Raw genomic sequence first — 26,926 nt, 5'->3', positions numbered from 1 at the left:
CATGGAAGCTGAACCATGTCAAGGACTGGCAGTTCCCAAGATGCACAGACTTGTTTGGGTCAATGAGGCCCTAGCTCAGGGGTGATGAGCCCCTCCCAGAGCCTGGATGCCACATGGAGGGGAAAGGGGGTAGTGTAGTCTTGAGCTGAGGCCCTGCTTCTTATTTTAGGCCAAAGGAGATCCACTGGCTGCCCTGTGGGCTCAGGGTTCCCCCTTTCCTCCAAACAGACTGGAGTCCCTATGTTTAAGTTCATCTTGGGTGTAGATGGGGCAGCCAGGGTCAGGCTGGGAACAGAAAGTCCCAGCACAGGGTCCCTGACCCAGCTTGGAAATCACCAGAGTGCCTGTCCCCTTCCTGCCCCCTGGCTGTCTCCCTCAAGAAGGAACAACTAGATGTCCTCTGGACAGACCACTCAAGGGTCCTGCCAGAGGAATTTTCCCCAAATGACAGCCAAGCCTAACACCCACCCAGAGAAACAGCCCTCCTCCCTTCCTACTTGAACTCTTTCCCTTCCAGGATGCTGGGCTAATTACATTGTTAACTGGAGCCTCAGACCTTGCACTGCTCCATCTACCTTAGCAGCCCCTGCCTGTATCTCCAGCTCCAGCCTCCATGCCTCCCTCCTTTGGCTAATTCAGCTCAACAATCATGCTCTTGGGATGAGAATGGGCTGAAAGATGGCAAGTGCCTTGCTGGGGAGGAAGGACCGGCCCCTGGCTGAGGGTACGGCTTGTGCAAAGGCTCAGGGGTAGGACAGAACATGATGAACTTGGAGAATGGCCAGAATCTGGTGGGGCAAGAGGATAATGTGCTCTGAGGTAAATAGATGAAATGTGATGTGACTGGTTCTCCATGACGTTGAACCTGAGATAGGGAGTTGACTCCTCATTCTGCACCAGGCTGGGGAGAAGGAAGGGAGCTGGCTGTAGCTAAAGACTTCGGAGCACCAGGTACAGAGCATTTCCCTTGGCCCTATTAAAGTAGCTATGGGCCACTGCTTCCTTACAGAGAAGGAAACTGAGACTTGGAGAGGCTGAACAAGTTTCCCTGGGCCGCACAGCTACCATGTGGCAAAAAAACAAATATTTGAATCCCAAGTCTTTGGCAGTGAAGCTTTTGGGAGGGATCTAACGTGATCCATGAAAATGGGCAACCAGAACATAAAGGGCACAAAAAGCAAGAGAACTGTGCGTGCTATCCTGAAGTAGGACCATGCATGGAAGGTGGAGGGGTCTGACCTGAGGGCATGAACTGTGAAGGGGGCTGCCTGCGAGGCTCAGACTCCTGGAAGCTGGCCTCCCCTCAGAGGTGTCTGTCTCCATGGTCAAGGAGGGATGGGCCCAGGGTCTGCTAGTGCAAGTACTTCCCTCCTTCCAGCCTGTTCTAGAAACCTGAGGTTTTAGACACTAGACCCAAGCCCTGAAGTTCCATATGTCAAGTTAGGCCGCTCACCTCTCATAAAGTGAGGGTAACAGTGAAGGGGAAAGAAAGGAGATGGATTCCGACAGCATTCCCCCCCCATCCTCAGCCATGTTTGGGGTACAGGCATAAGCTACAAGCTTAAATACACAGGGATCTGAGGGCTGGAGGAGAGAAGTTAAAAGACACCCCCCCCAATAAATTGGACCTGTTTGATTTTTATCTGAGTCCTTACTTTGGGGAAAAATCTTTAGAAGTTATCTAAGTTATTATTGCTATCATCCTGAGCCAGGATAAACAAGCCATTCCTGTGTCTTTACTGGAGGGAGGTGTGGGCTAAGGAAGCTCTGTTGTGTCTTAGGGGTAGAGCTCTCCAAGGACATGTACTGGGCTGCTTGTGTCTGATTCTCAGTGGTGTGGCTCAGGGAGATCACAGTGTGGATAAAGTGAGTATTTATTCTCATTTCTAGAGCCAACCAATCACTAGCTCTGTCCCTGCCATGCTGCCCCTGGGTAAATTGTAGACCTCTTTGACTCCATTTCCACATCTTTAAAATGGCTAACCTGGCCCTAGATTTCTGTTCAGAGGACTTCCTCAAGGCCAGCTTTGCTGGGGATGCCAGACAGGGAAGCCTACAGACAAAGGGCCTAGACCAGGCAGGTGGTCACCCCAGCCAGCCCCAGGGAACTGCTGTGAGCTTGGGCAACACTTTGGACAAGCTGAGTATTGTCATCTGGGAATTGGAAATCAATGTTGCCAGATCAATCTGCTGATCTTTCCAGAAAAAAAAAAAGCCCCAAATCTGGAGTTTATGTGAAATGTCCAGATTTTCAGGTGGTGGCAATTAACAGAAAAACACTCAGCAAGCCAGCATTGTACAAGTGCCAAGATGATATTCACCCCAAGTGCACCTCGCCTGAGGGCCTGGAGCCTGGGATCTCCTAGCTATAATCTCTGACCTACGCTACCTCTCTGACCTCTGCTTGGCCTAACAAAGCAGTAAGAGGGCCCTGGAGGGAGGCTCTTCCTTCTCCTTGCATAGGAAAGTTATGAAAAAAACAAAGAAGGGCTGGAATGCCATGGGACAGTGGGAAGGACCTGGCAGGGATTCCAGGAAGGGTCAGGGGTGGTGAGTGAAGGAACAAGGAGTCAACAGAGTGGGGTATACCACAGAGCTCTGAGCTGCTTCCAGGAGGAGGTCAGAGGGTAATGCTGGTTTGAGGCTCCCAAAGGAAGGAAAATAAGTTATTCTGAGCCTGGTGGCCAGACCTGCAAACAAACTTACTGGAGAGTTTGGAGCAAAGGCTGACTGGCAAATCTGTCACTGGTGAGGCAGCTTTGAGCTGACAGAGGTCATTTGCCCTCCAGTAGTGCACCTGTGCTGCCTTTACTCAGTCATTAGCGGTGAGGCTCATTATTCTTCTCTTATTGTGGCTCAGAATCTTCTAGTCATCAGCCCCAAGGCACATAAGGTCTGTGACTGAGAATCTTGGTTGCCTGCTTCTGGGCACACAGGGTTGGAGTGGTCCTGGGTCTTGCTACCTGTGACAGACAGATTCGAACATTCTTTCCTACCTTGGCCCTTCCTGGTCCTGAGAAGCTAGAGCCCTCCTGAGCCTTTGTCTTGGCATGTGCTAGCACCTATGGGCATTTCTCCTGAAGGGGCAAATTCAGGCCTTGGTGGCAAGTTCTGGCCCCCAAAATGCTGTATTCCGGGAAACTGAGAGCACTGTCCTGAGATCTGCCTCAGTGACAAGACTGTCCCATAGAGCATCTGTGACAAGTCATGGGACAGAAGCTGGATGGAAACAAGAATTGGCCACACAGAGATTATCTTTGCATCGGTTCTAAGACCATGGGTGAAAACATCCTCTTATACTTGCCTTTATTTTATTTACTTATTTATATTTACCTTTTTTATTTTTTTATTGTGAAAATACTGTACAGAGGGGTTACAATTACATGAGCAAGATAATGAGTACATTTCTTATCAAGCATTGTAGTCTCCTCCTTTGTTTCCCCTTCCCATTCCATCCTCCCCCCTATATTTACCTTTTTTCTGTGTGTGTGTGTGTGTGTGTGTGTGTGTGTGTGTGTGTGTGTGTGTGTGTGTGTGTGTGTGTGTGTGTGTGTGTGTGTCAGTAGTGGAGCTTGAATGCAAAGCCTCAGGCTCTTCCTTAACTTTTTTTGCTCAAGTCTGATACTCTACTACTTGAGCCATACCTCTATTTCTGGGTTTTTGCTAGTAAAACAGATAAGAATCTCTCATATTTGTGTTCCCAGGCTGGCTTCAAACCTTGATCCCTCAAATCTCAGTCTCCTGAGTAGTTAGGATTACAGGTGTAAGGTACTGGCACTCAGCTTACAGTTGTCTTTAGGGGCACAGAAATTGGACAGGTCTGGGTTCCAGTCCAAACTGCCATTCCCAGCTCCAGGACCCTGGATATCTCTCCCTCCCTCTGAGCTGTTTGCACATGGGTATTATAGAGTCCCAGGAGAACCCTCAGAAGATGGTTAGGAGCTTGTGGTGGGGGGTGGGCAACCTAATCCTGCGCACAGCGACATTCCATCTATAGCAGCCCACACTGAGGTCACAAGGTAGAGCCAGCTCCTCCCTGGGGGCCGGTGTACCAGGCTGGCTACGACCATAGGTATAAAGGGAGCAGAGAACAGGAGCTTCCTCACCTTCCCTCCCCACCCACTCCTCCCAGCCCTCTGCCTTGAACTTTTGCCTCATTGTCTCATTCTAGATGTAGCAATGCTTATTGCTACCGCTAAAGCAAGAATGGAAGTAGGTAGAGGGGTATGGGCAGACAGACGGCTGACAGAAGGACTGACTGCCTCACCAAGAAGGAAGAAGCATTTAGTGAACACTTTCTACATGCACTGTATTCCAGTGTAGCTCCCCAGGCGTGACTGATGCAACCTGCCAGTGAGCTCTAGTTCACACTGTGTGCAAGAAAAGGGCCACACCACTGCTTTAACCCCCATCCCCACCCCGGTGGTCTCAGCAGGAGGCAAAACTGGTATGGAGGAAGAATTGGAAATTTGTTTTCAGGCTTTTCTTTTTCTTTTTCTCCTTATTTTTGGTTGGCCATCGGGCCTGAACTCTGGGCCTGGGCACTGTCCCCTCAATTCTTCAGCTCAAGGCAAGTGCTCTACCACTTGAGCCACAGCACCACTTCCGGTTTTCTGAGTGTTTTATTGGAGAGAAGAGTCTCACGGACTTTCCTGCCTGGGCTGGCTTTGAACTATGATCCTCAGATCTCAGCCTCCTGAGTAGCTAGGATTACAGGTGTGAGCCACCGGTGCCCAGCTTTGTTTTCAAGCTTTTTAAGGCCAGGAGGAAGAGAGTAGCTGGAGACTCCATGGTATAGAGTAAGAATCTCGGTACAACTGTTTGTGGTTGTGGAAACCATGAGGAGAGGATTTTGTGGGGAAGGGACTCAAAGATTCCAAGGAACCTGGCACTGGTGGCTCATGCCTGTAATCTTAGTTACTCAAGAGGCTAAGATTTGAGGATTGCAGGTTGAAGCCAGCCCAGGCAGGAAAATCTGTGAGGCTCTTACCTCCAATTAACCACCCAAATTCCAGAAGTGGAGCTGTGGCTCAAGTGCAAGAGCACTAGCTTTGAGTATAGAAACTCAGAGACAGTGCCCAGGCTCTGAGTTCAAGTCCCAGGAACAGCACCAAAAATGAAAAAAAGATTCTGAGGACACTAGGCATAGTGGTACATGCCTATAATCCCAGCACTCAGGAGGTAGAGGCAGGAATAAGATAGATCTCAGGTTCTCGAGTCCCATCTGGCTTGGGCTACATAGTAAGAACCTTGTCAAGAAAGAGAGAGAAAGAAAAAGAAAAAAAGAAAGGAAGGGAAAAAAGAAAGGGCAGGAAGAGAAAGGTAAAAGAAGAGAAAGAAGAAAAAGGGAAGGATGAAGGGAGAGAGAGAGAGAGAGAGAGAGAGAGAGAGAGAGAGAGAGAGAGAGAGAGAGAATCAGACCATCATGAAGTCCCCGTGAAGAACATTTGCTTGGGCTGGACCAGCTGGGGAGAGAAGGAACATTAATAAGGAGCACTGCACAACAGCATTGTGTTAATGTGGTGGTAAGAGTTGCTTTCAGTGGACTTAGTGCCCAGGTTGAATTAGAAGGCAGGAAGCTTCGGGTCTCTTGAGTGCTTTCTGCACTAGGGAGGAGGACAGAGCTCCCTGCCCTTCAACTAAGGAACCAAAGGAATAGCTGATCAAAGAACACAAGCAGGGCTGCAGCCAGGGACCCAAATTCATGCCATCCACTAGGTGGACCTCCACAGTTAGTAAGGTGCTAGAGGAGAAGGTTCCCATCTCTCCAGGCCTGTGGTTGGGGGAGATGATCCAGAAGTGATGACAGATCTGTCAGATGTAGAGAAGCTAGAGGTAGTGGCTCCAGCTGGACTGTGTTACCTGACTCTGTGTGTGTGTGTGTGTGTGTGTGTGTGTGTGTGTGTGTGTGTGTGTGTGTGTGTGTGTGTGTGTGTAGATTTACCAGGAAAAGAAGAGAGGAGAAGAAAATGGTCTTCACTGGAGATGTGACAGGTACTGGGCTAGGTGCCTTCATGCCTCTCCTCTTTGAAAATGCATGACACATAAAAATTTGAGCGTGTCCAAGTGTGGTAGTACATGTCTGTAATTTGTGAGGCTGAGGCAGGAAGATCGTGAGATTGAAGCCAACCTGGCTACATGGTGAGACACTAAGTCAAAAATAAAAACGTTGTTCATGAGTGTTTGTGATACCGGAGACAACCCAACTGTTTATGAACCAAATAACAGCAAAACAAATGTAATCTATCCATACAGTGGAGTATTATTCAGCCACAAAAAAGAATGAAATGTCAACATATGCTACAACACGGGTGAAGATTATTGAAAGAAGCTAATTACAAAAGACCTATCACAGACTGTATGATTTCATTTGCCTGAAATATCTAGATAAAAGCAAATCCAGGGGCTGGGAAGGTGGCTCAGTGGTAGAGCGCTTGCCTTGCATACTTGAGGCCCTGGGTTTGATTCCTCAGTACCACATAAGCAGGGAAAAAAAAGTCAGAAGTGGTGTTGTGGCTCAAGTGGTAGAGTGCTAGCCTTGAGCTGAAGAGCTGAGGGACAGAGTCCAGCCCAGAGTTCAGGCCCCATGACTGGACCAAAAAAAAAAAGCAAATCCAGACAGGCTGAAATAGATCAGTGGCTGCCTTGAGCTGTAGAGAAAAGGAGGGGGGTGGGGGGCACTATTGATGGTATAGGGCTTCTTACTAGGGTGATAAAAGTCTTGTACCATTAGGTAGTGGTGATGGTTGTATGATTTTGTGGGCTGTGAGTTTTAACAGGATGGATTTTATGGTATGTGAATTATGTCAATGAAATAAAAAAAAAAACAGTCATCAGGTTACTAGGTACCTTTTATATGAATTGCAAAATGCTGGCTTGAGGGGGCTCAGGGTCTTCGTAGCCCTTTCTGAGTTTGCCTTTCAGTACTGAAGATGGAGAAGGAAGTACTCTGGGGGTGTCAGGGGTGTCCTCAGGTTAGTTTCCAGGTTCTACAAGGCCATGCTGAATGAGGGGAAACTCCAGTTTGTGGGGAGAGGGACTTGAAACAATGGGGTTAGCTTCCCACAGGAAGTGGGGCCTCAGCAAGAGGAAGGCCCTGGTGTCTATCTCAAAGCTTGGCTGGAGTCTCCCAAGGCTGGACTTCCAGGTTCCCCGTGGAGACGTGGCTCCAGAGGCCCTGGGAGAAGCCTTTGAAGGCAAGCTGTCTTCTTGTAGTGTTTACCAGAGATAAAAAGCCAACACACAGGGAGGCCAAGGATCCAAGACAGCCCTGCCTCTGACCAGCCATCATGCCATTTGTCCCAAAGGCATTAAATGGGATGAGCTCTGAGGGCACTTTCTCACTGACCAGCTGTCTGTCTGCCTGTCTGTCTTGATATAGGATTTGGGGACTGGACTGGCTATGCGCTGGGTGGTATGCTATGTTGGAGTATCTGTTCTATGTACACCCAGGAAAAGTCTCGACCATGATTCTGGACCCTGCATTGACCCCTGTCTCCAGCCCCCAACACCCAGCTCTGATCCTTGCCAGAGCCAGACAGACCCTGGCCCAGACTCCAGGAACACATGCTGTCTTATGGCTGGAAGCCAAGGCTGGCGGAGGCTGAAGGCTCAGCCCTGCTGTTGGAGCCATTGCTCCAGAAGCTTCTGAGAAGCAAGACCAACATTTTCTCTTTAGTAGATCCACGCAGGGAGCAGGGTGACTTGAGAAATAGTAGGTCCCTGGCAAAGCCATATGTGTCACACCCTGTCAGGAAGGGCCGCTCCACGTATCCTGACCTAGGTAGGAATCAGGAAGGCTCAGATACACACCAACTCCTAAGTTCCTGCCTACCTCCCCCTCCTCACCCCACGAATCCCTTCTCCGGGATTTTTAGTTCACCTCCTGGCTGGTTGTCTCACAGGACCAGCAAGCGAAGGACCCCAGATGCCAGACAAGGACACCAAGGCTACAATGGTCACAGAAGACACATCTGTGGGCAAAGCCTGCCCAGAACCCCAAGATGTGCAATCACGTGCATTCCACAGCATCAAGGTACCTCTGGGGCTGGGCAGTGGTGGGATCTTCTGGAGAAGGGGAGGCTAGGGATCCAAGAGATGGTGTACAAATGTCACTCTTAGCTTGGTTTGGGTCACTGAGAAGGTTCTCTCCTTCCAGTGAATAAACAGGTTCTGTTCTGTGGGAAGTCTGGGGAAGAGGCCTCTTTTCTCCCATTTCTCTAATGAAATAATCCTGTGCTGTGTAAATACCAGACTGTCCTGACCCCACAAGGGTGGCCCTAAATAGCCCACATAACCCACAGATACCTCTTGTGCCAGGCCCTATGCCAAGTACGATTCATTGTTCATGCATGATGTATTCCTTTTGTTTCCCCCTTGATGCTGTGGATTAGAACCCCGGGCCTCATTCATACTAAGCAGAAGCTTTACCACTGAGCCACCTTCCAAGCCCTCATCATGTCCTCAATTTCGACCATTACTCTAGCAAGCTGGGTCTTTGTTGTTGTGCAGATGAGCAAAGAGAGACTCAGAAGAACAGAGTGCAATACATTAAGCTCTAGAACAAATACCCTTTTTTTTTCTTTTTTTTTTTTTTTTTTTTTTGCCAGTCACGGTGCCTGAACTCTGGACCTGAGCGCTGTCCCTCAGCTCTTCAGCTCAAGGCTAGTGTTCTACTACTTGAGCCACAATGCCACTTCCAGCTTTTTCTGCTTATGTGGTGCTGAGGAATTGAACCCAGGGCCTCATGCTTGCAAGGCAAGCACTCTACAACTGAGCCACCTTCCCAGCCCCAAACAAATACCCTTTTTTAAATTGAAATTCTTTGAAATGGTTTTTTTTTTTCCTTAGCAATTCAATGGATTTTTCCGGTGCAAGGCCATAGGCAGGCTAAGTTGTTTGAGGGTTGAGGGGTTAGGTAGAGCTCAGAGTAGGGGCTGGTCTCCAGGCCAGTTGTAGGGGAGGACTAGGTAGGAGTGAGGTGGAGGAGGACCTGGGCAAATCACAGGGAGCTTCCTGGAGAAGGGAGCAGGATGGTGGAATAGGGAAGAAGGTCCAATCCAGTCCTTGGAGAGCTCTGAGGATTGGAAGGAGCACCTACCATTCCTGACCCTGCAAAGCCACTATATTTAGTCATGGGGTCTCTAGTCACCCCTGGACTCCTGAAAAGTGTACCCAGGACAGCTTTTGTAGTATTCAGATTTATGGAAGAAGTCATAGGTTGCTCTAATAACCAATTCTCTCTTTCTCTTTCTCTCCCCCCCTTTCCCTCCTCCCATGTGTCCACCTCCTCCTGTGTGGCCCCCATCTCTGTTCTGTGGGATCCCACTCTCTCTGTGTCCCCACCCCCTCTCTGTATCCCTGGTGACCACTCACCTCCAACTGTGCCCTGCTGCCTGTCCCCATCACTGTGCCCGTCCACAGTTCTTCGTCCTGTGTCACAGCCTGCTGCAGCTGGCGCAGCTCATGATCTCCGGTTATCTCAAGAGCTCCATCTCCACGGTGGAGAAGCGCTTTGGCCTCTCCAGCCAGACCTCAGGGCTGCTGGCTGCCTTCAATGAGGTACTGAGCCCCAAGGGTGGGTGCCAAGGGAGATTCCTTCCAGCCTCCTCTCACTGTCCACCCTCCCAGGGTCCTCCCAGGGCCCTCGGCAGCCCCCACATTGTGAACCCCCTTAACATGTTCCTCCTGCTGCGTCCTGGCCCAGAAGCTGGCCAGCCACATACTCAGGGTGGAGGCCCAGAGGAGACTCCTACCTCTTGGATCTTCCTTGTGTGTGTAGCTATCTTCTAATACCCCTGGGCCTGCCCTGGGAAAGCACTTCACTGGGAGACATGAAGGAGTGGTATACCCAGGGTCCTAGTATCTACTTGCTTGCCCTCTGACTCCTTTATTTTTTAGGGTGCTGGGGTTGGAACTCAGAGCCTCATGCTTGCTAGACAAATATTCTATCACTGAGCCAAACTCCCAGCAGTCTTTTTGAGACTATCTGTCTGGGTGATGCTTGGACCACAGTCTGACTATTTACATTTCCTAGGGGGCTAGCTAGGAGGACAGGCATGTCCCACTAGGTCCAGCTATTGGTTGAAAAGGATCTTGTGAACTTGTTTTTCTTTTTCTTTTAGGCCCAGGTTAGTCTTGAATGACAGTCCTCCTAATCTCAGCCTTCCAAGTCGCTCAGATTATAGATAAGAGCTACCAGAGTCTGGCTTCCTTTGTGTATTTCAGCGTGCTATTGATTGTCTTAGGAAAGAATCAAAGAAAGTCACTGGTACTGTCTGAAGAGAGGCTTCAATTACAGCTAGAGCTCTCTCTGACCTTGGGGTGGCAGGAGGGAGGGTGATATGGTGATGGAGTATCTGTCTTCAGGATTGTGGGAGGGAGGTGTGATCTTATTCAGTGCTGTGCCTCGCTAACCCCCATCCATAGCCCTCAGCCTAGGGCTCACAGCTCCTGACAGGGGAGAGTGAATGAGCCACTCTGAGTGGATTTGAACATCAGAGGTCAGCCATGCCCCTCCCTTCCCCCACCAAATGTCACTCACAGAAGGAAGCTGTCTCCCCCGCTCCTACCCATCTCCCCCAAAGAGCTCTATAAAATTCTCTCCCTGGGGGTAATCATATTTCTCCTGACCCAAGGCCCACTAGCGGCACAGTGCCTTAGTCACAGATGTGACTCAGACTCACCTCAGACATTGGAAGGGAATGAGTGCACAACTGGAGAATGGACCGTGGTGTCCTCCCTCTCCAGAGTCAGTCCCCCTACCAGTACACTGCTGGCATGGCCTCACTATCCTTCAAAGAGCCTGGGGCTCAGCCAGCCGCAAGCCGGGAAGCACAGGGGCAGAGGCACCTGCCCTGTAAGCGTCTAAGTCCTTCCAGTGTTGAATCCCAAGTCTGTGATTGTAAGGCTAGAAATGCCAAGCTTCGCTCCTCTGGCTTCAGCTATACTGCATTTGTGTGTCTCATTCATGGTGTTCCTGAGACAAAATCCCTTTCCTTGATTACCCTCTCTCTCCCGCATTCTAACACAAAATTGACTTTTTAGCTTCATCCTCATTTCTCTTTCCTGAAAGGGAAGTGAGAGAATTCTAAGAAGGGGCATATTTATAACATAGATCTAAAGAGTCTGTTGTTTGTTTCGTACCAGGGCTTCATGCTCTTGCTTGACTTTTTTGTTGTTGGGGGATCCAGTTGTGGGGCTTGAACTCTGGGCCTTGGCGCTGTCCCTCAGCTCTTCAGCTCAAGGTTAGCGCTCTCCACTTGAGCCACAGCACCATTTCTGGCTTTTTTCTTTTTGCTTATGTGGTGCTGAGGAATCAAACCCAGGGCCTCAGGCATGCAAGACAAGTGCTCTACCACTGAGCCACCTTCCCAACCCAGCTTGCTTGACTTTTTTTTCATCTAAGGCTGGCACTGTACCACTTGAGCCACATCTTCATTTCTGGCTTTTTTTTTTTTTTTTTTTTGCTGATAAAGTTGGAGATGAGAGTCTCTCAGGTTTGTCTCCCAGGGTTAGCTTTGAACCAGGATCTTCAGATCTCAGCTTCCTGAGTAGCAAGGGTTACAGGAGAAATCCAATAGTGTGTGTGTGTGTGTGTGTGTGTGTGTGTGTGTGTGTGTATGTGTGTGTGTTCCAGTCCTAGGGCTTGAACTCAGGGCCTGGGCACTGCCCCTGAGCTTCTTTTGCTAGCAATCTACCACTTGAGCCCCAACTCCACTTCCAGCTTTTTGATGGTGGAGATAAAAGTCTCATTGACTTTCCTGCCCAGGCTGGCTTCAAAGCACAATCCTCAGATCTCAGCCTCCTGAGTAGTTAGGATTACAGGCGTGAGCCACTGACAGCTGACTCCAGCGATTTTTATTCAACCAGCCAGTCAGTCATCCAGATGAGAACATTGAAGGCAGCACTAGAGAAAGAATGGTGCAGGCCCCTGGACTCTGCTCCACTTTAATCAGTATCTCTCTGTCCCTTTGCAGGTGGGGAACACAGCCTTGATTGTGTTTGTGAGCTATTTTGGCAGCCGAGTACATCGGCCCCGTATGATCGGCTGTGGGGCTGTGTTGGTGGCCCTGGCAGGCCTGCTCATGAGTCTCCCGCATTTCATCTCGGATCCATATCGCTATGACCACAGCAGCCCTGGTAAGAGCAGGAAGAGCTGGGCAGAAGACTGATGGGTGTTGCAGTCCTGCACCAATGCTAGGGCCACTGCAGGCCTGCACTGAGTGGGAAGGTGATGCCCAGGACACCTGCTAGTCCTCCCCATCCCCATCCCCGCACTGCCCCCTGAGCCAAGCTCAGGTGGATCTCTCTGGTAGGTCCCAGGAGGGGTAGGGAGTAATTCCAGGGCAGGGGAGAAGCCTTCTAGTCCTTTCTTGGTGTGAGCTAGCTCATGTGTGGTTTCTTTGGGGGTAGGGATGAACTTAAAACAGCCTGCTTTAGGATCTAATGTGGAGTGGATCCTAAGGAAACTCTTGAGAAACAATAATAACAAGACACTTCTCCAAGCGCTTTATGTGTAGTCATGCATTTGATTCTCATAAACAACCAACACACTAATAAAAGAAAGAATAAGTGAATAAACAAATAAAAAATGAAGAAAAGTTGTTTTTCCCAGGAATGAGGCTGGAACTTGGGGCCTGGGCACTATCCCTGAGCTCTTTTGCTCAAGGCTAGTGCTCTACCACTTTGAACCATAGCTCTACTTCCTGTTTTCTGATTGCTTATTAGAGATAAGAGTCTCAAGGACTTTCTAGCCATGGCTGGCTTTGAACTGTGATCCTCAGATCTCAGTCTCCTGAATGTCTAGGATTAAAGGCATGAACCACTAGTGCCCAGCAAAAATGAAGGAATCTTAAGAATAGCAAAACCTTGTTCAGCCCAGTGAAATGTTGTTGAGGGTCAACTTGACCAAAAGATGCCAGTCCCTTAAGAAAGACCCAAGTTCATTCTATCCCTCTCCTACTTACCTATCAGCCTCCCCACCTCCTTATCCTTTCTTCATCCATTCATTCCTGCATCTACATATCCATCTGTCCATCCACCTACCCACTCATGTATCCATCCATGCATCCATCCACCCATATATCCATCCATCCATACATTCATTCATACATACATGCATCCATCATCCATCCATTCACTCATCCAGCCAATGGTCCATGTAACTTACTCTTAATACTACCTACTCTATTCCTGACCCCTCCCAGAGCATTCTAGTCCTTACCTCTAGAGAGCTCCCAGGAGACAGAAGAAAGACAAGCAAAACACCTAACATGTCAGTTGCATGAGAGGAAGCATCCCAGAAGATGAGCCCATGTTCCAGCCAGGCATCAAGAGAGTTTCCCAGGGGAGAGAACAGCCTTTTCCCCCCATCCTCCTAGCAGCTCCCACCTCTGGAGCCACCAAGACCAGGGGAGGGATGATGAAGCAGATATGTCCTTTGACATGTGGGTTGGAGTAAGTGTGAGTGATTCCCTGAGTAAGGAAAGAATCATGTTTCTGGAGGGGGCTGCAAGGGGCTGGGGGTAGCAGTGGAGAGAAGGCCAGCATTGTATTGCCAGTGGAGGCAGGATGAACCAGCAGAGAAGGAGAGTATCTGAAAGATGCAAGCGGGGGGGCGGGGGGGGGGTGGCATCCTGGCCTGAGTGGATAACTGTCAACAGAATGCTGGCTAGTAATATTTCCTTGTATTTCTTTGTCCAGAATTTCCATGTCAGCAGAACTTTTTTTGTGCAAGGCACACATGTCCCCTTTTTAAAAATTCACTGCCAACCCTGATTAAAGCCCTTCTCCCCTTGGCTATAGTCCCTTGTATTTACTAAGGGAGTGTCATCCTGTGTCACACCCTTGTCCTGTTCTTCATCCATCCTTCCTCCAATATTTCTACAGATGTATGAAATGCCAGAAAAACAGCAGACACGCTCTCTAGAATAATCATCTCATCTAAGGTCCAGTAGATAGGAGCACCATTCACAACCCACTTCCTCTGTGATCAGAGTCCTATTTCCTCCCAGGTGGGGATACTGAGGCTCAGAGAGGAGGTAACCCACCCCCACCCCCACCCCCATCCCCGGCCTGCAGCCATTAGAACTATGCCTACAGCCCTGCTCTGAACTGATGAGCTCTCTACCTTTGGAGTTCTCATCTTTAGCAAACTGTGGTTCTAGAAATTTTATTTAAGAGGGTCAGAGGGGCAAGGGTCTCTGTTCAAGTCATACAGCGAGGCCAACAACCAGGATTTTGACCTTAGGTTGCAAGGAGTGGCTCTCTGAGCTTTGCTGACTTTCACAAAGGGAGAGCTTCATAGAAAAGGCCACTTTGTGCCCACGTTTGGCATAATAACAGTGTAAGGGTCTCCTCAAGTTTGCTCAACAAATATTGGTGACCCACAGGGAACAAATGTCTGTACTAAATTAAGTAATTAGTCATTCCTGCATTCTGTGTCTGTACCCTGAGCTGACACTGTGTCCTTAAAATAAACTCCAAGGAGCCCTCTATGGCCCTGCTGGACTTCCTTCCCCTGGCTAGTTCTTCCTGTATGCCTGGCCTGTTCTCATGTACTTTGATTCCATTCTCTCTCTCTCTCTCTCTCTCTCTCTCTCTCTCTCTCTCTCTCTCTCTCTCTCTCTCTTCCCCTTTTCTCTCTCTCTCTCTCTTCCCCTTTTCTCTCTCCCCCTTTCTCTCTTGCCTCTCCTCTCTAGCTCTCTGTCTCTGTCTCTCTGTATCTGTCTCTGTCTCTCTGTCTCTCTGTCTCTGTCTCTCTGTCTCTCTCTCATTCTGTGTATGCACATGTAATCCAATGCTGAGGTTTGTACCCTTAAGGGTCTGGGTGCTGTCTCTTAGCTTTTTTTTACACGAGACTGATACTCTACTACTTGAGCCACACCTCCACTTCCAGCTTTTTTGTTGGCTAATTAGAGATAAGAGTCTTGGGGATTTTTCTGCTTGGACTGCCTTGAACCTCCATCTTCAGATCTCAGTCTCTTGAATGGCATGATTTCCCCCATCCTGAACTTACTATACCCACATGGTGCACTTTTGAGACTCTGGGTTTATTCATACTATGACGGCTCCCTGGACCCACCTTTCTTGCCTCTCTTTCTAGAAAATCTTGTTTTTTCTTCTGGACTCAGTTCAAATTCTAACACTCCTTCCTATTTTGACCATCTCACTTCACCTAAGAGCCACCATGACCCCAGCACTTTCAAATGGCTCTGCTTTGAAAGGTAGCACAGGAAAGTTAAATAGCAGAGAGTCAGAAGCCAGACCACCTGGGCATCCATAGTCCCTTGTGTCTGCTAAGTGCTGTGTGCATTCGCTATGATTGTTTCTTTATTATCATCTCTCAGAGGACATGTTACAGGACTCCAAGACTTCCTTGTGTCTGCCCACAACCCCGGCCCCAGCTTCTGCTTCTTCCAACGGCAGCTGCTCAAGCTACACAGAGGCCAGACATCTGACGGTGGTGGGGATCATGTTTGCAGCACAGACCTTGCTAGGTGTGGGTGGAGTACCCATTCAGCCCTTTGGCATCTCCTACATAGATGACTTTGCTCACCACAGCAACTCACCCCTCTATCTTGGTGAGTATCATTTTATCTCTTGGGTCAGGTTCAACTGGGAGGAAGAGAGGCCCAGGGTAGAGGCTGGGCATTGAATTCTTGGCCTCTAGTCCCATGTGGCTAGGAAAGGTATAGAGAAGCCCTAAAGAGATCCTTAGTCTTGATGGCAAAGGTTGGCTTGCACTTGAACGTTAAGAATGGGCTGGTACCAAGCTGCTGAGGGCAGCCTGGGACAGAGGGTCCTAACCTAGGCCTTGTGTTACAGGGCTCCTGTTTGCAGTGACCATGATGGGGCCTGGCATGGCCTACGGGCTGGGCAGCCTCATGCTACGCCTTTATGTGGACATTGACCGGATGCCAGAAGGTGAGCCCCAGGAGTGTGCATTTGTCTCTAGGGCCACATCGATGGTAGCTAACTGACCAGTGGCCTCCTAGGAGACATTGAACCAGCAACCAGCAGTGCCACTGACCTTGGACATGCCTTTCACCTTTCTGGGTCTACAGTTTCCTCATGCTTGAGAAAATATCTGCCCTATCTCCCAAAGCTGCAACAATCTAGTGGGGCAACAGAGGTGAACTCAAGTGGCATCATAGAGGAGCTGTGCTTGCTTTCCCTTCTATTGCCGAAACCCTTCCCCAGACCCTCAGCCCAGCATGTTGTGGGCAGGCAAAAACAAACAAACAAACAAACAAATTTTAAAAAGCCTCTGCCTGGCCCACAGAGAACTTCGTGTGTCTTTAGAGAAACCAGCCTTAGGAGATCGTGGGGACCATAGCACCCTGGGACAATTTAGAACAGGACTCATGGCATGTGTCACCTTGGGCTTCTTCCTGAAGGAATGTGAACGAAGGGTCCTTCTAGTCCTGACAACCAGAGAGTCTGAAGAAACGCTAGATCTGGTCTCTGATCCACCTAGAGGCCAGAGTGGGCCAATGGCTGGGGTTCAGTGTAAAAGTGGCCAGGGCAGAGGAGGAATATCTATGATGCCAGAACTCCTGGGCCCTCAGGGCTGGGATGGGTTCCTATGTGAACATGCCTGCTTGTAAGCTCTGGGCACCTTCTGCCTCTTACCCAGAAGTCCTGTCTCTCATCTGAAGGTTTTCCAGCAGGTTCTAGAAGCCTTGGAGTGGGGGGAACATGTATATGGCTGAATGGATATTTGTTCTTCAATGTTTGTTCCCCAGATGTCTCCACCCAGGACAGTTCTGTACGGCAGTCACTGGAGACCTGACCTTCTAGAACGCTAGGACCCAGAGTCAGACAGGGCTGTGATTGACTTCCTTGTTCTCCCTGAAGGAAAAGTCCTGGGAGCTATGTTTCTTTTTTATTTTGGTCCGGTCGTGGGGCCTGAACTCTGGGCCTGGGAGCTGTCCCTCAACTCTTCAGCTCAAGGCTAGCGCTCTACCACTTGAGCCACAGTGCCACTTCCGGCTTTTTTCTTTTTGCTTATGTGGTGCTGAGGAATCGAACCCAGGGCCTCAAGCTTGCAAGGCAAGCGCTCTACCACTGAGCCACCTTCCCAGCCCCGCTGGGAGATAAGTTTCTTAGGTTGGCCAAACACCCCTCTGCTCTGTCTGTGTAAATATGGTGTTTCCCAAGGCCTTCGTAGCAGAGTAGGTAGGACAGGAAGATCTTGCCTTCTGCAGGTACAGACTGGCTTGTGCTTGAGGAGGGATTGGAAAATGTATGTGAACTTTCTCTAACCTAGCACAGAAGCAAGTGAGGAATAAATCAAGTCTATACAAAATTCCGCACCCCCCCCCACTCCCCAATCCCAGCTCCAGAGACTGCAGTGTGCCTGGAACAGCTCAGGGTCCAGCACATGGAGAAGCTCCTACACAGTGATAGTTGGTACATTTCACCCTGGTGTTGCTTCAGGCACCCAGCTCAACCTCAGACTATGAAGGTTTTAAGTTGTGCACTGCAGCCCAGAGGTGCACTGGAAATAATCTAGTAAAGCCGCATACCTTTACACTCTATCTTCTGGTTAGGCTGAGTGGGACTTCAATGGTGCCAAGGAGTTTTGACAAACAACCCCAGTGATTTTGTGCCTAGCCAGGTCTGAGAACTACAAACAGCTCTGTTATTTAATTTAGTAATAGTAATTTAATAGTAGTAGTAGTAGTAGTAGTAGTAATCAAAGAAGAAAAAAGGGACAAATACTTTATTATAATATTGTTTGCATGTATTGGGGCTTGGATTTTGGTTTTTTTTTTTTTTTGGTCAGTCATGGAACTAGCACTGTCCCCAAGGCCTGGCCACTGTACCCAAGCTCTTCATCTCAAGCCTAGTGCTCTATTACTTGAGCCACAGTGCCACTTCTGGCCTTTTCTGTTTATGTGATACTGAGGAATCCCAAACCTCATGCATGTGAGGCAAGCACTCTACCGCTGAGCCACCTTCCCAGCCTGGAGCTTTGAATTTTAAACTTTTAGTTTAAAATTAATTAAAAGTTTAAAATTCATTTTAGCTTTACATGTATTCTTTTCTATAATTGTCACAAGCCTATGATATAAAATAATGTTTAGCTAAGCACAGTAGTGCAAGCCTGTAATCCCAGAGCTCAGGTGGCTGAGGCAGGAAGACTGGAAGTTTGAGGCCATACTGGGCTACATAACAAGATTGTCTCAAAACTACACATACACACACACACACACACACACAACCATCTTTATCCCCAGTATGTCTCCCAAAGCACTATTAATATCTGTGTATCACAAAGGAGGAAACGGAGGCACAAAGAGATTCAAGAGCTTGCTCCAAGTTATAAGTTATTAAAGGGTTATCTAGTAGTTTATTTCTAACTCTATGACCTTGACTGCTATACCATATTACCTTAGTAGCTAAAGAAGCTAAGGCCCAGAAAGAAAGTCAGGTTCTTCCTCTTCACACAGACCATAAGTGGCCAGGGCAAGACTAGAATGCAAGTCTCCTGATTCCTGGTCCTGGCTGCCTTATGTACCAAAAGTCAGTCCTAGGGTAGTGTCATAGAAGTGACAGCCCATCCTGGCCTTATATCACCTTTGTTTTCTCTTCCAGGTGGTGTCAGCCTGACCTCAAAGGACCCCCGATGGGTGGGTGCCTGGTGGCTGGGCTTTCTCATCTCTGCTGGCCTGGTGGCACTGGCTGCCATCCCCTACTTCTTCTTCCCCAAAGAGATGTCCAAGGAGAAGCATGAGCTCCGCTTCAGGCAGAAGACCTTGACTGGTCCAGCCTCACCTGTCAGCAAGGTAAGTTCCCTTCCACGTCCCGCCCTAGGCCAGGCTCTGGCCCCAACTCACTGAACTTCCTCCCTTCTGGGCTTTGCACTTCACTGCTATCAAGCTTGACTGAGTCCTAAGCATCCTCCAACAGCTTCTCACAGTGACTACCACAGAACCCTTCCATGGCTGAGGAGAGCTAGGGCTAGAGAAAGTCACAGATCCAGCCAGAGAGCCCTGGAACATAAACCCAAACCTGCCTGAGTCCATGTTCCTCAGCGCTGGTCATTTAGAGTCTTGTAAATTCTGAATACATTATAGGAATGGAAAGAACTGAAAGCCATGGGAATTGGTCTGGGAAGACTTTCCGGAAGGAAGATTTGAGCTGGACCTGCTAAGATTTGAGGAAGTATAGAAAGGAGAGGTGAAGGCATTGCAGTGACGGAAGCAGCCTGAGCGAAGGATTTGGCCTGTAATCCTAACTACTTGGAAGGCTGAAATTTTGAGGATCTCAGGTTGATGTCAACCCAGCAAAAAGTCCATGAGACCCCATCACAACCAATAAAAGCTGGGCCTGGTGACACCCGCCTGTCATATCCCATCTACTTGGAATAGTCAATAGGAGGATCACACTCCAGGATGATGGGGGTGGAATGGGAGGAGTGAGACCCCATTTGAAATGTCACTCAAGTGGTAGCGTGCCTGTCTAGCAAGTACATGGCCTTGCATTCATTCCCTAGTACCACCAGTAAGCACAATTTAAAAGAAAGAAAACTGTGCAAGACAAGGAGAGTTTGTGGAGAAGACCAATGAGGCAGCTATGGCAACAGCTCAGGCAGGAAGCAGAGCACCGGCAGGTAAAAGGGACTGCTCAGACATGCATTTTCATTCTTCTTGGAAGGCTCCAGAAGCGATGAAGGGCTGGGCTAATGCTGGGGCTAAGCTAGGGAGTAGGGGTTAAACCAGATGAGGGAAGGGGAGTTCTGAGGGGAAAGGAACTCAGCTGAAAACCTCTGTGTCTCCATCCCAGTCCTGCCTAGCCCAGGCCAAAATATGGTGGAGATGGCATTCTGGTAGCTTGAACAAAACTTCCTGGGAGATGGGGTGATTGTAGAGGAAGGCTAGAGGCTGTGTTGGTTACAGAAACTCTCCAGACTCGGCCCTTGGATAGAGAACGCCAGTGGGCAATGGGGAGGGACAGGTGGGTGAAGCTAGGACCACATGCCAACCGTGTGACCAGGAGTGGTCAGTCACTTCCTCATTGTCCTGCTGTGCAAGGTTCAGATAAGGGGCAGAAAAGGTTAAATTCCTAGTAGAGCAATATGCCACGTACCTGGGATTCAGAGAAAGTGCCATCCTGTGTGGGAACTGCTGTGATTCCTTCCTGGAGTCAGTTTTTGAGAGCTCTGTGTTATAAAGCTGGTCCCTGCCTGTGAACCTGTCTGACTGTCTCCATTATTATTGTGTCAGCACATTGGAGAGGGGGTGTAGGGAGGGGAGGGGGTGAGAGGTTCTTTAAAAAGCACTGAAGGCTGAGCACATGATGATTTGCTTCCAGCAGCTCTGAAGCAATAAACATTGCTGTGAGAGGACTGGTTTCTCCGCCTCCTTGGAGCTGCCTTGGTGGCGCGGCTAGCGCTATGGATGCCTGGCCTGATCCACTATGACTACCGATGGGGAGGTGCACAGGTCAGGAGGACAGGCCCAAGTAGACAAAAATTGACTGCCGGAGAGTTCAGATCCCAAAAGCTGGAACTGTGTCTTCTGCAGGAATGGGAAAAGGGAGAAAGCAAAGGGTAGCGCTGTTTTGGAAATCACTTCAAGTATCCTTTCCTTAGGCTTAGGATTCAGGGGGCCTCCAAATGTCATCTAAAAGTAAATTGGGTTGGGGAGAGAGGGGGGTTGGTGTTGATATTGGGGCAAGGACCCGGGGCCTGGGAGCTATCCCTTGGTTTTTATGCTCAAGGCTGGTGCTCTAGCACTTGAGCTATATAGCTTCACTTCTGGCTTTTTGGTGGTTACTTGGAGTTAAGAGTCTACAGACTTGGAACTATGATCCTCTGATCTCAGTCTCCTGAGTAGCAGGAAATGTGAGCCACCAACTACATGGCTAAATGCAGTTTTTAAAGGTATCAAGGGGATGATGGCATATCATATAAAGACTGAGACCCACAGAGAGTCTCTGGCCTCAGTCTACCAGTCTGTATAACAGGCAGCAGGTCAGATAGAGTCTGCCAGCTGTGATGGATCAGCTGCTACCTCCTCTAAAGGATTCCTGTCTCTGCAGTATTTTCCCAGGTGGGGCTGAGGGGTACTTCCACATTCCCTGATTGAAGGAGCTCTGAGAAAGTAAAGAAAGGCCAGGTGTGGACAGCTATAGGAAGCCCAGAAGATAGTTCAGGTTTCTCCCAGTGGTGCCTGGCAAGAGGGTTCTTCAGAGTCTCTTGAGTAAAGATAGTTTCTTAGGGACTCCCAAGAGGGAACACCCCCCCCCCCCTCTCTCTCTGCCTGGGCACTGTCCCTTAGCTTTTTGTTGCTCAAAGCTAGCACTCTACCACTTGAGATACAGCTTTGCTTCTGGATTTGGGTGGTTAATTGGAGATTGGAGTCTCACAGAATTTCCTGCCCTGGCTAGCTTTGAACTGAGATCCTCAGATCTCAGCCTCTTGAGTAGCTAGGATGACAGAAGTGAGCCAACTGGTTCCTGCGCCTGGAGAGTTCTCAAGTAACACCTTCAGCTCGCAATTCTCTGAAGCACGCTGTCCTCAGCCCTCACACAGCCTTTAGAACGAGATTTCAATGGGGGAAATGGTTCTGTTATTTAAAGCCTACCCTGGTAGGAACCTGGCCAGTGGTTTCCCTACAGACAGGCCTCTTATGTTAAGGACTCTCTACCCTGCCCAATCTCTGAGACCACTGGGCTCTCTGACCTTCCTAGAGGAATCTATGTGGCTAGTCTTTCCAGAATAGCCCTGGAAGTCTGGAATTCTAATTTTACATCATTTAAAAATTCTGTGCTTCTATACTTGGAGATACTCAAGTACTTCTGTTTTATAATTCTGGAGTTCAATGCCTGAAATCATCTGCGACTCCCCAAATCCACTTTCTTAAATGGCTACACTTCAGTTAAGAGTCTCCGAAGTCCATTGTCTCCCCAGCATTCACCGTGATGGAGAATGGCCAGAGGCAGGGATGAGAGTGGGCATGTCTTTAACCCCAATGCTTAGGACTAGTCTGTTGTGTCTGCCCAATTCTTCAGGGGCTTCCTTGTCTCCTGTCCTCCTTGCCTCTTGCCCCCTTTCTGGCAGCCTAGAAGCTACCTTGTGTCCTTCCCCATTCCTGTTAGTTCAGGACTGTGACTCCCTCCTCACCCTACCTGTCTCTAAGATCCAAGGGCTTGAGAATGGTCCAGTTCAACTCCAGCCCACCTTCATGGGTGGAAAGATTGAGAGCCACAGAGGAACAAGGCAGTACCAGGGCTTGCTGGCCACTGTACTTGTTCATAGGAGGCCGGGTCCTGGCCCCAAAGGGCTGAGCTGGCCTGGTCACAGACCTTCATCATGTATCAACCCCTTGGGGCTGATCTACTGGAGTGGTTTTCAACAAGTACCCTTTATTACTCTAAGGGTACTGCTATACAGAGAATGAGGAGAGATGTCCCCATGTGAGGCTCATATACACACCCCCCACCACACACACATATACTCTTATACTTCAGACAGAGCTAAGTACTACTTTTTTGTGTTCTTCTATCTTTGTGTGCTCTACCACTAGGCTACATCCCCAGCCACCTAACCTTTAGAATAAGATTTCAACTGGGGAAAAGATTCTGTTGCTAAAACTTGTTGACCTAGTCTAATACTTCCATCTGACTGAGGCTAAGGGAGATAAGAGTAGCTGATCTGGCCCAAGAGAGAGGGCCAGAGAGTGTTCCTGGTGTATGGGGCACCCTTGGTGGCAGACAGGGAAGCCAGGGGCACATAGTAGTGTCAGCATCATCCTAGCCCTGCTCTGTTATTGCCTACTCTGAAATCTGGAAAATGGGTATAAATAAAACATCTACATCTTGGGATTGTTGTTAGTTTGTTTAAGACAAGGTCTTGCTATATAGCCCAAGCTTTGTGTCGGTCTCTCAAGAACTGGCTTATAGGTATGTGCCATCATTCTATACTACCTGGAGGTTTTTTGTCAGAATGAAATGAGGCAAAGACTGGGAGTATGGCTCAAGCAGTAAAGCATTTGCTTAGCAAGCTTGAGGCCCTGAGTTTGAATTCCAGTACTGGATGGATAGACAGACAGACAGTTACAGATATATATATATATATATATATATATATATATATATATATATATATATATATATACACCTATATATATACATATATATAGGTATATATAGAGAGAGAGACAGACAGACAGAGACAGAGATAGAAACAGAGATAGAAAGATATGAAGAAACGTATGGAAAGAAGTGGTTCAATACAGGACATTCAGGCTAAATCAAAAGGAACTACTCTCCAAACCAGGTCTTAAAAATGGAAATTAAAACACACACACATATTTTTCCTAATATTCTCCTTAAATGCTCTTTTTTTGTGGGAGGGGGATGCTGATCCTAGGGCTTAACTCAAGGCCTGGGCACTGTCCCCAAGCTCCTTTTGCTCAAGGCTAGCACTGTTACCACTTGAGCTCTACTTCTGGCTTTTTAGTAGTTTCTTGGAGATAAGAGTCTCAAGGACTCCTGGGATGGCTTCAAACCACCATCCTTAGATTTCAGCCTCCTGCATAGCTAGGACAATAGGTGTGAATCACACAATTAATTTTAATTAAAAAGTAAAAACACCTATATTTGTGGTATCCCCAGTGTTTTGATGTATACATAAGTGTGGAAGGCCACTCAAGCTATTTAACATAAGCATTACATCACATGCTTATCCTTGGATTGTTGGTAACAAAAAAATACTAATAAATCTACTCTCTTAGTGATCTTCACTAAACACATACCACATGAGTAGATGGCATTGCCATGGTATGCATAGGTCACTTGAACTTACCCCTCCCATTTACCAGAAGTTTTGTGTCACCAAACATCTGCCTAATCTTTGCCCCACCCCAGTTTCTGTGGAAGCCACCATTTCATGATCTGCTTCTGAGTTCAAATGAGATCACACAGGATGTGTTCTTCTGTGTCTGGCTTATTTCACTTAGCACAATCATCTCCAGGTCCATCCACGTTGTTGCAGATAATCAGAATTCCTCCTTTATTTTTTCAAGAGAAATGCTTCATATATATGCCATATTTTTTATCCACTTATCTGTTGATGGATGCTCAGATTGATTGCATATCTTGGTTATACTGAATCTTCCAACGGTGGATGTAATAGTGCAGAATCTCTGTCTCTCTCTCTCTATCTTTCAGCTTGAACAACAGACATTTATTGCTCACAGTTCTGGAGACTGGAAGTCTGAGGCAGGGGTACCAAGATGGTAGTGGTCTACTGGGGGAGCTCCCTGGCTGACACAGGGTGCTTTCTATCTGGGTCCTCCCCTATTAGAAAGAGGTGTGTCTTTACATACTGATCTCATTTCCTTTATGTAGATTGCCAGGAGTGGCATAGCTGGAACATGTGTTAGTGCTATTACTAGTCTTCTGAGTAGCCTCCATACTGACTTTCATAACAGCTGGACTAATTTACATCCCCACCAATGGTGTACAAGAGTTCCTTGTGCTCCACGTCTTTGCCTGCACTTGTTACCTTCCTTTTTTTTTCCTATAATGGCTTTTCTAACAAGAGTGATATGGTGTGCTTCTTACTTGTTATTCTATCTTATCTTACTTCCACTACATGTCATAAAGAGGCTGGGGTTGCTCACATTGAACCCAGCTACAGTACTAGTAAAACCAGAGATTAGGCTAACATATATGACTTTCTCTGCACTCTGAATAATCTTATTTAGTCCTCATAGCCTGCCTATATGGCAGGTATACTCACTATGCCCCATTTATCCTTGCAGGACCTGAGTTGCAGAGGGATTAAATAAACAGGTCACATGGACAGTGAAAACTGCAGGTCTGAGATTTGAAGCCAGAAAAACCCTTCCACAGGCCTGTGTTAACTGATCAATCATTCAAAGGAAACAAAGCAGGAGGAAAAAATATAAAAGGTTACTAGAATGAGAGAGGAAAACATTGATCTTGATGCATGAAGCATTAAAAACCTATTGGGTTGGCACAGGTGAGCCACTTATTGGGCGCTGAGCTTTCTAATGGCCAAGAGGAAAGAGACATGGCAGCTGCAGGAACGTCACTGAAAGGAAGCCTGGTTCATCCTCCACAGCAGCCCAGATCTCTAGGCTTCCAGTGAAAAGCCTGTCTTTCTCCCATAGAGGGCTATATACAAGGCCAGTAGGGCCTTCCTTGGCCTAGCAGCACACAGCATGTGTGTGCTGCAGTGTGCCACAGGCTTGCAGCCGTCAGCACAGAACCTTGAGAGGGAAGTTTTATCAGCCCCTCGACACGGGCCTGCTGACCTGGGCAAACCACAGACCAGATGGGTCCCTCCAACTCTGCCCTAAGCAGAAGCACGGTGCTTCCTGTTTCTAGAACTCACTATTAGTCAGCAGTCCAGCAAACTGATGAGGGACAAGGGTTGGAAACTACTGAGAAGATGGGGATAGGAGCCAGAGACATTTAGGTTTCTTTTTTCTTTTTTTTTTTTTTTTTTTTGGGGGGGGGGTCCGGTCGTGGGGCCTGAACTCTGGGCCTGGGCGCTGTCCCTCAGCTCTTCAGCTCAAGGCTAGTGCTCTACCACTTGAGCCACAGTGCCACTTCCGGCTTTTTTCTTTTTGCTTATGTGGTGCTGAGGAATCGAACCCAGGGCCTCAGGCATGCAAGGCAAGCACTCTACCACTGAGCCACCTTCCCAGCCCCGACATTTAGGGTTTCTGATACCCACAGGAATCCAGTCCCTTCTTCTGGCCCCAAACCTCCCAGGCCTGGCTTAAGTCTATCATTTGGTCATTTGCTGTCCCATGGGGCACTTGCCACTTGCTGTCTCTTTCCCACCACTATACCTTAACTCACACAGTGCCCCTGCTTCAAATCATTTCTCAATTCCAGCCTCTTCTCTCTGCAGGCCTTCCCTGACCCCTCCAGCCTCCTACAGACCAGTCCATCTTACCTTTTCCCCAAACCCCATGCCATTTCTCTCAGCATAGGACAGGGGTAGCAGATAAGCTGGGTTTGATTACATGCTTTCCCATTCCCTCCCTCCCGGCATTTCCCCTTTGGGCCTTAGTGTTCACTCCTATAAGATAGGCACAGTAACAATGTCACACCAGGCAAACTTCTTAGAATGAAAGGACACGGTGGGAATGAAAGAAATGTAGACCTGAGAGGGATGTACATGGTGGCAAGTGGCACGGAGGTTGTTTTTACTTTGTTGTTGTTGTTGTTGTTCTAGTACTGGGGCTTAAACTCAGGGTCTGGATACTTCACCTGAGCTTTTTTTTGCTCAAAGATGGGCACTCCACCACTTGAGCCACAGTTCCACTTCTGGCTTTTTGGTGGTCAATTGGAAATAAGACTCTCGTGGACTTTCTTGCCCAGGCTAGCTCTGAACTTAGATTTCAGATCTAAGCTTCCTGAGTAGCTAGGATTACAGGAATGAGCTACCGGTGCCTCTGGCTGCTTTTTCTATTTACATGGGAACCCGGAGCCCACAGGATTCTGTGGGGCATCCCCCTGCTCCTGCCACCTCTCCCTCAGCTGTCTAGACTCCACTATGCTGTCCCTCCCGCCCCAGCCCTTCCATAATGTGGCCATGACTGAGAGCAAGAAGGTTCATTAACTCCCTGACAGAATGGCCAAAAGAAATATAAGTTGTATATGCAATTCTAAGTCCTCTAGTACCATGTTCAAAAGTGAAATAAATTGCTGTGTGTGGTGGGGCATGCTTATAATCAGTTACTTGGGGGCTAGTGGCTCAGACTCAAGCATGCACAGTTGGAAGCCCAAACTCCCTGCAGTCTCCTTTCTGCTAGCTCCCTGGGCACTCTGTTCGAACTCATGGCCTCTGTCTGTACCTCGCAGCATGCTAGTGTCTCCTCTCAATGGTCTCATTTTTCTTCCCAGAGCCTAGCACTGGCTGCAGCTGCTGCAG

The 26,926-nt window shown here is 48.4% G+C and overlaps 1 protein-coding gene across 4 annotated transcripts in view; it reads left to right on the top strand.

The window, feature by feature from the left end:
• The window catches only part of Slco2b1 (solute carrier organic anion transporter family member 2B1), a 52,316-nt gene that overhangs the window by 8,684 nt on the left and 16,706 nt on the right, over positions 1-26,926 (top strand). For 3 of the 4 annotated variants that reach the window (XM_070035001.1, XM_070035002.1, XM_070035004.1), the window contains exons 2-7: positions 7,905-8,035; positions 9,424-9,561; positions 11,979-12,141; positions 15,351-15,584; positions 15,829-15,927; positions 18,604-18,794. In XM_070035001.1, the coding sequence (XP_069891102.1) occupies positions 7,905-8,035; positions 9,424-9,561; positions 11,979-12,141; positions 15,351-15,584; positions 15,829-15,927; positions 18,604-18,794 (956 nt within the window). Of the gene's footprint in view, positions 1-907; positions 952-7,904; positions 8,036-9,423; positions 9,562-11,978; positions 12,142-15,350; positions 15,585-15,828; positions 15,928-18,603; positions 18,795-26,926 lie in introns of those variants that run through there. The other variant, XM_070035003.1, reaches the window with a different exon arrangement.

Source organism: Dipodomys merriami, unplaced genomic scaffold (assembly GCF_024711535.1).
Source record: "Dipodomys merriami isolate MVZ:Mamm:240054 unplaced genomic scaffold, mDipMer1.0.p SCAF_25, whole genome shotgun sequence".
Lineage (NCBI taxonomy): Eukaryota > Metazoa > Chordata > Mammalia > Rodentia > Heteromyidae > Dipodomys > Dipodomys merriami.
The sequence above is the reverse complement of the archived record's forward strand: the minus strand, read 5'-3'. Positions and strand labels throughout refer to the sequence as shown.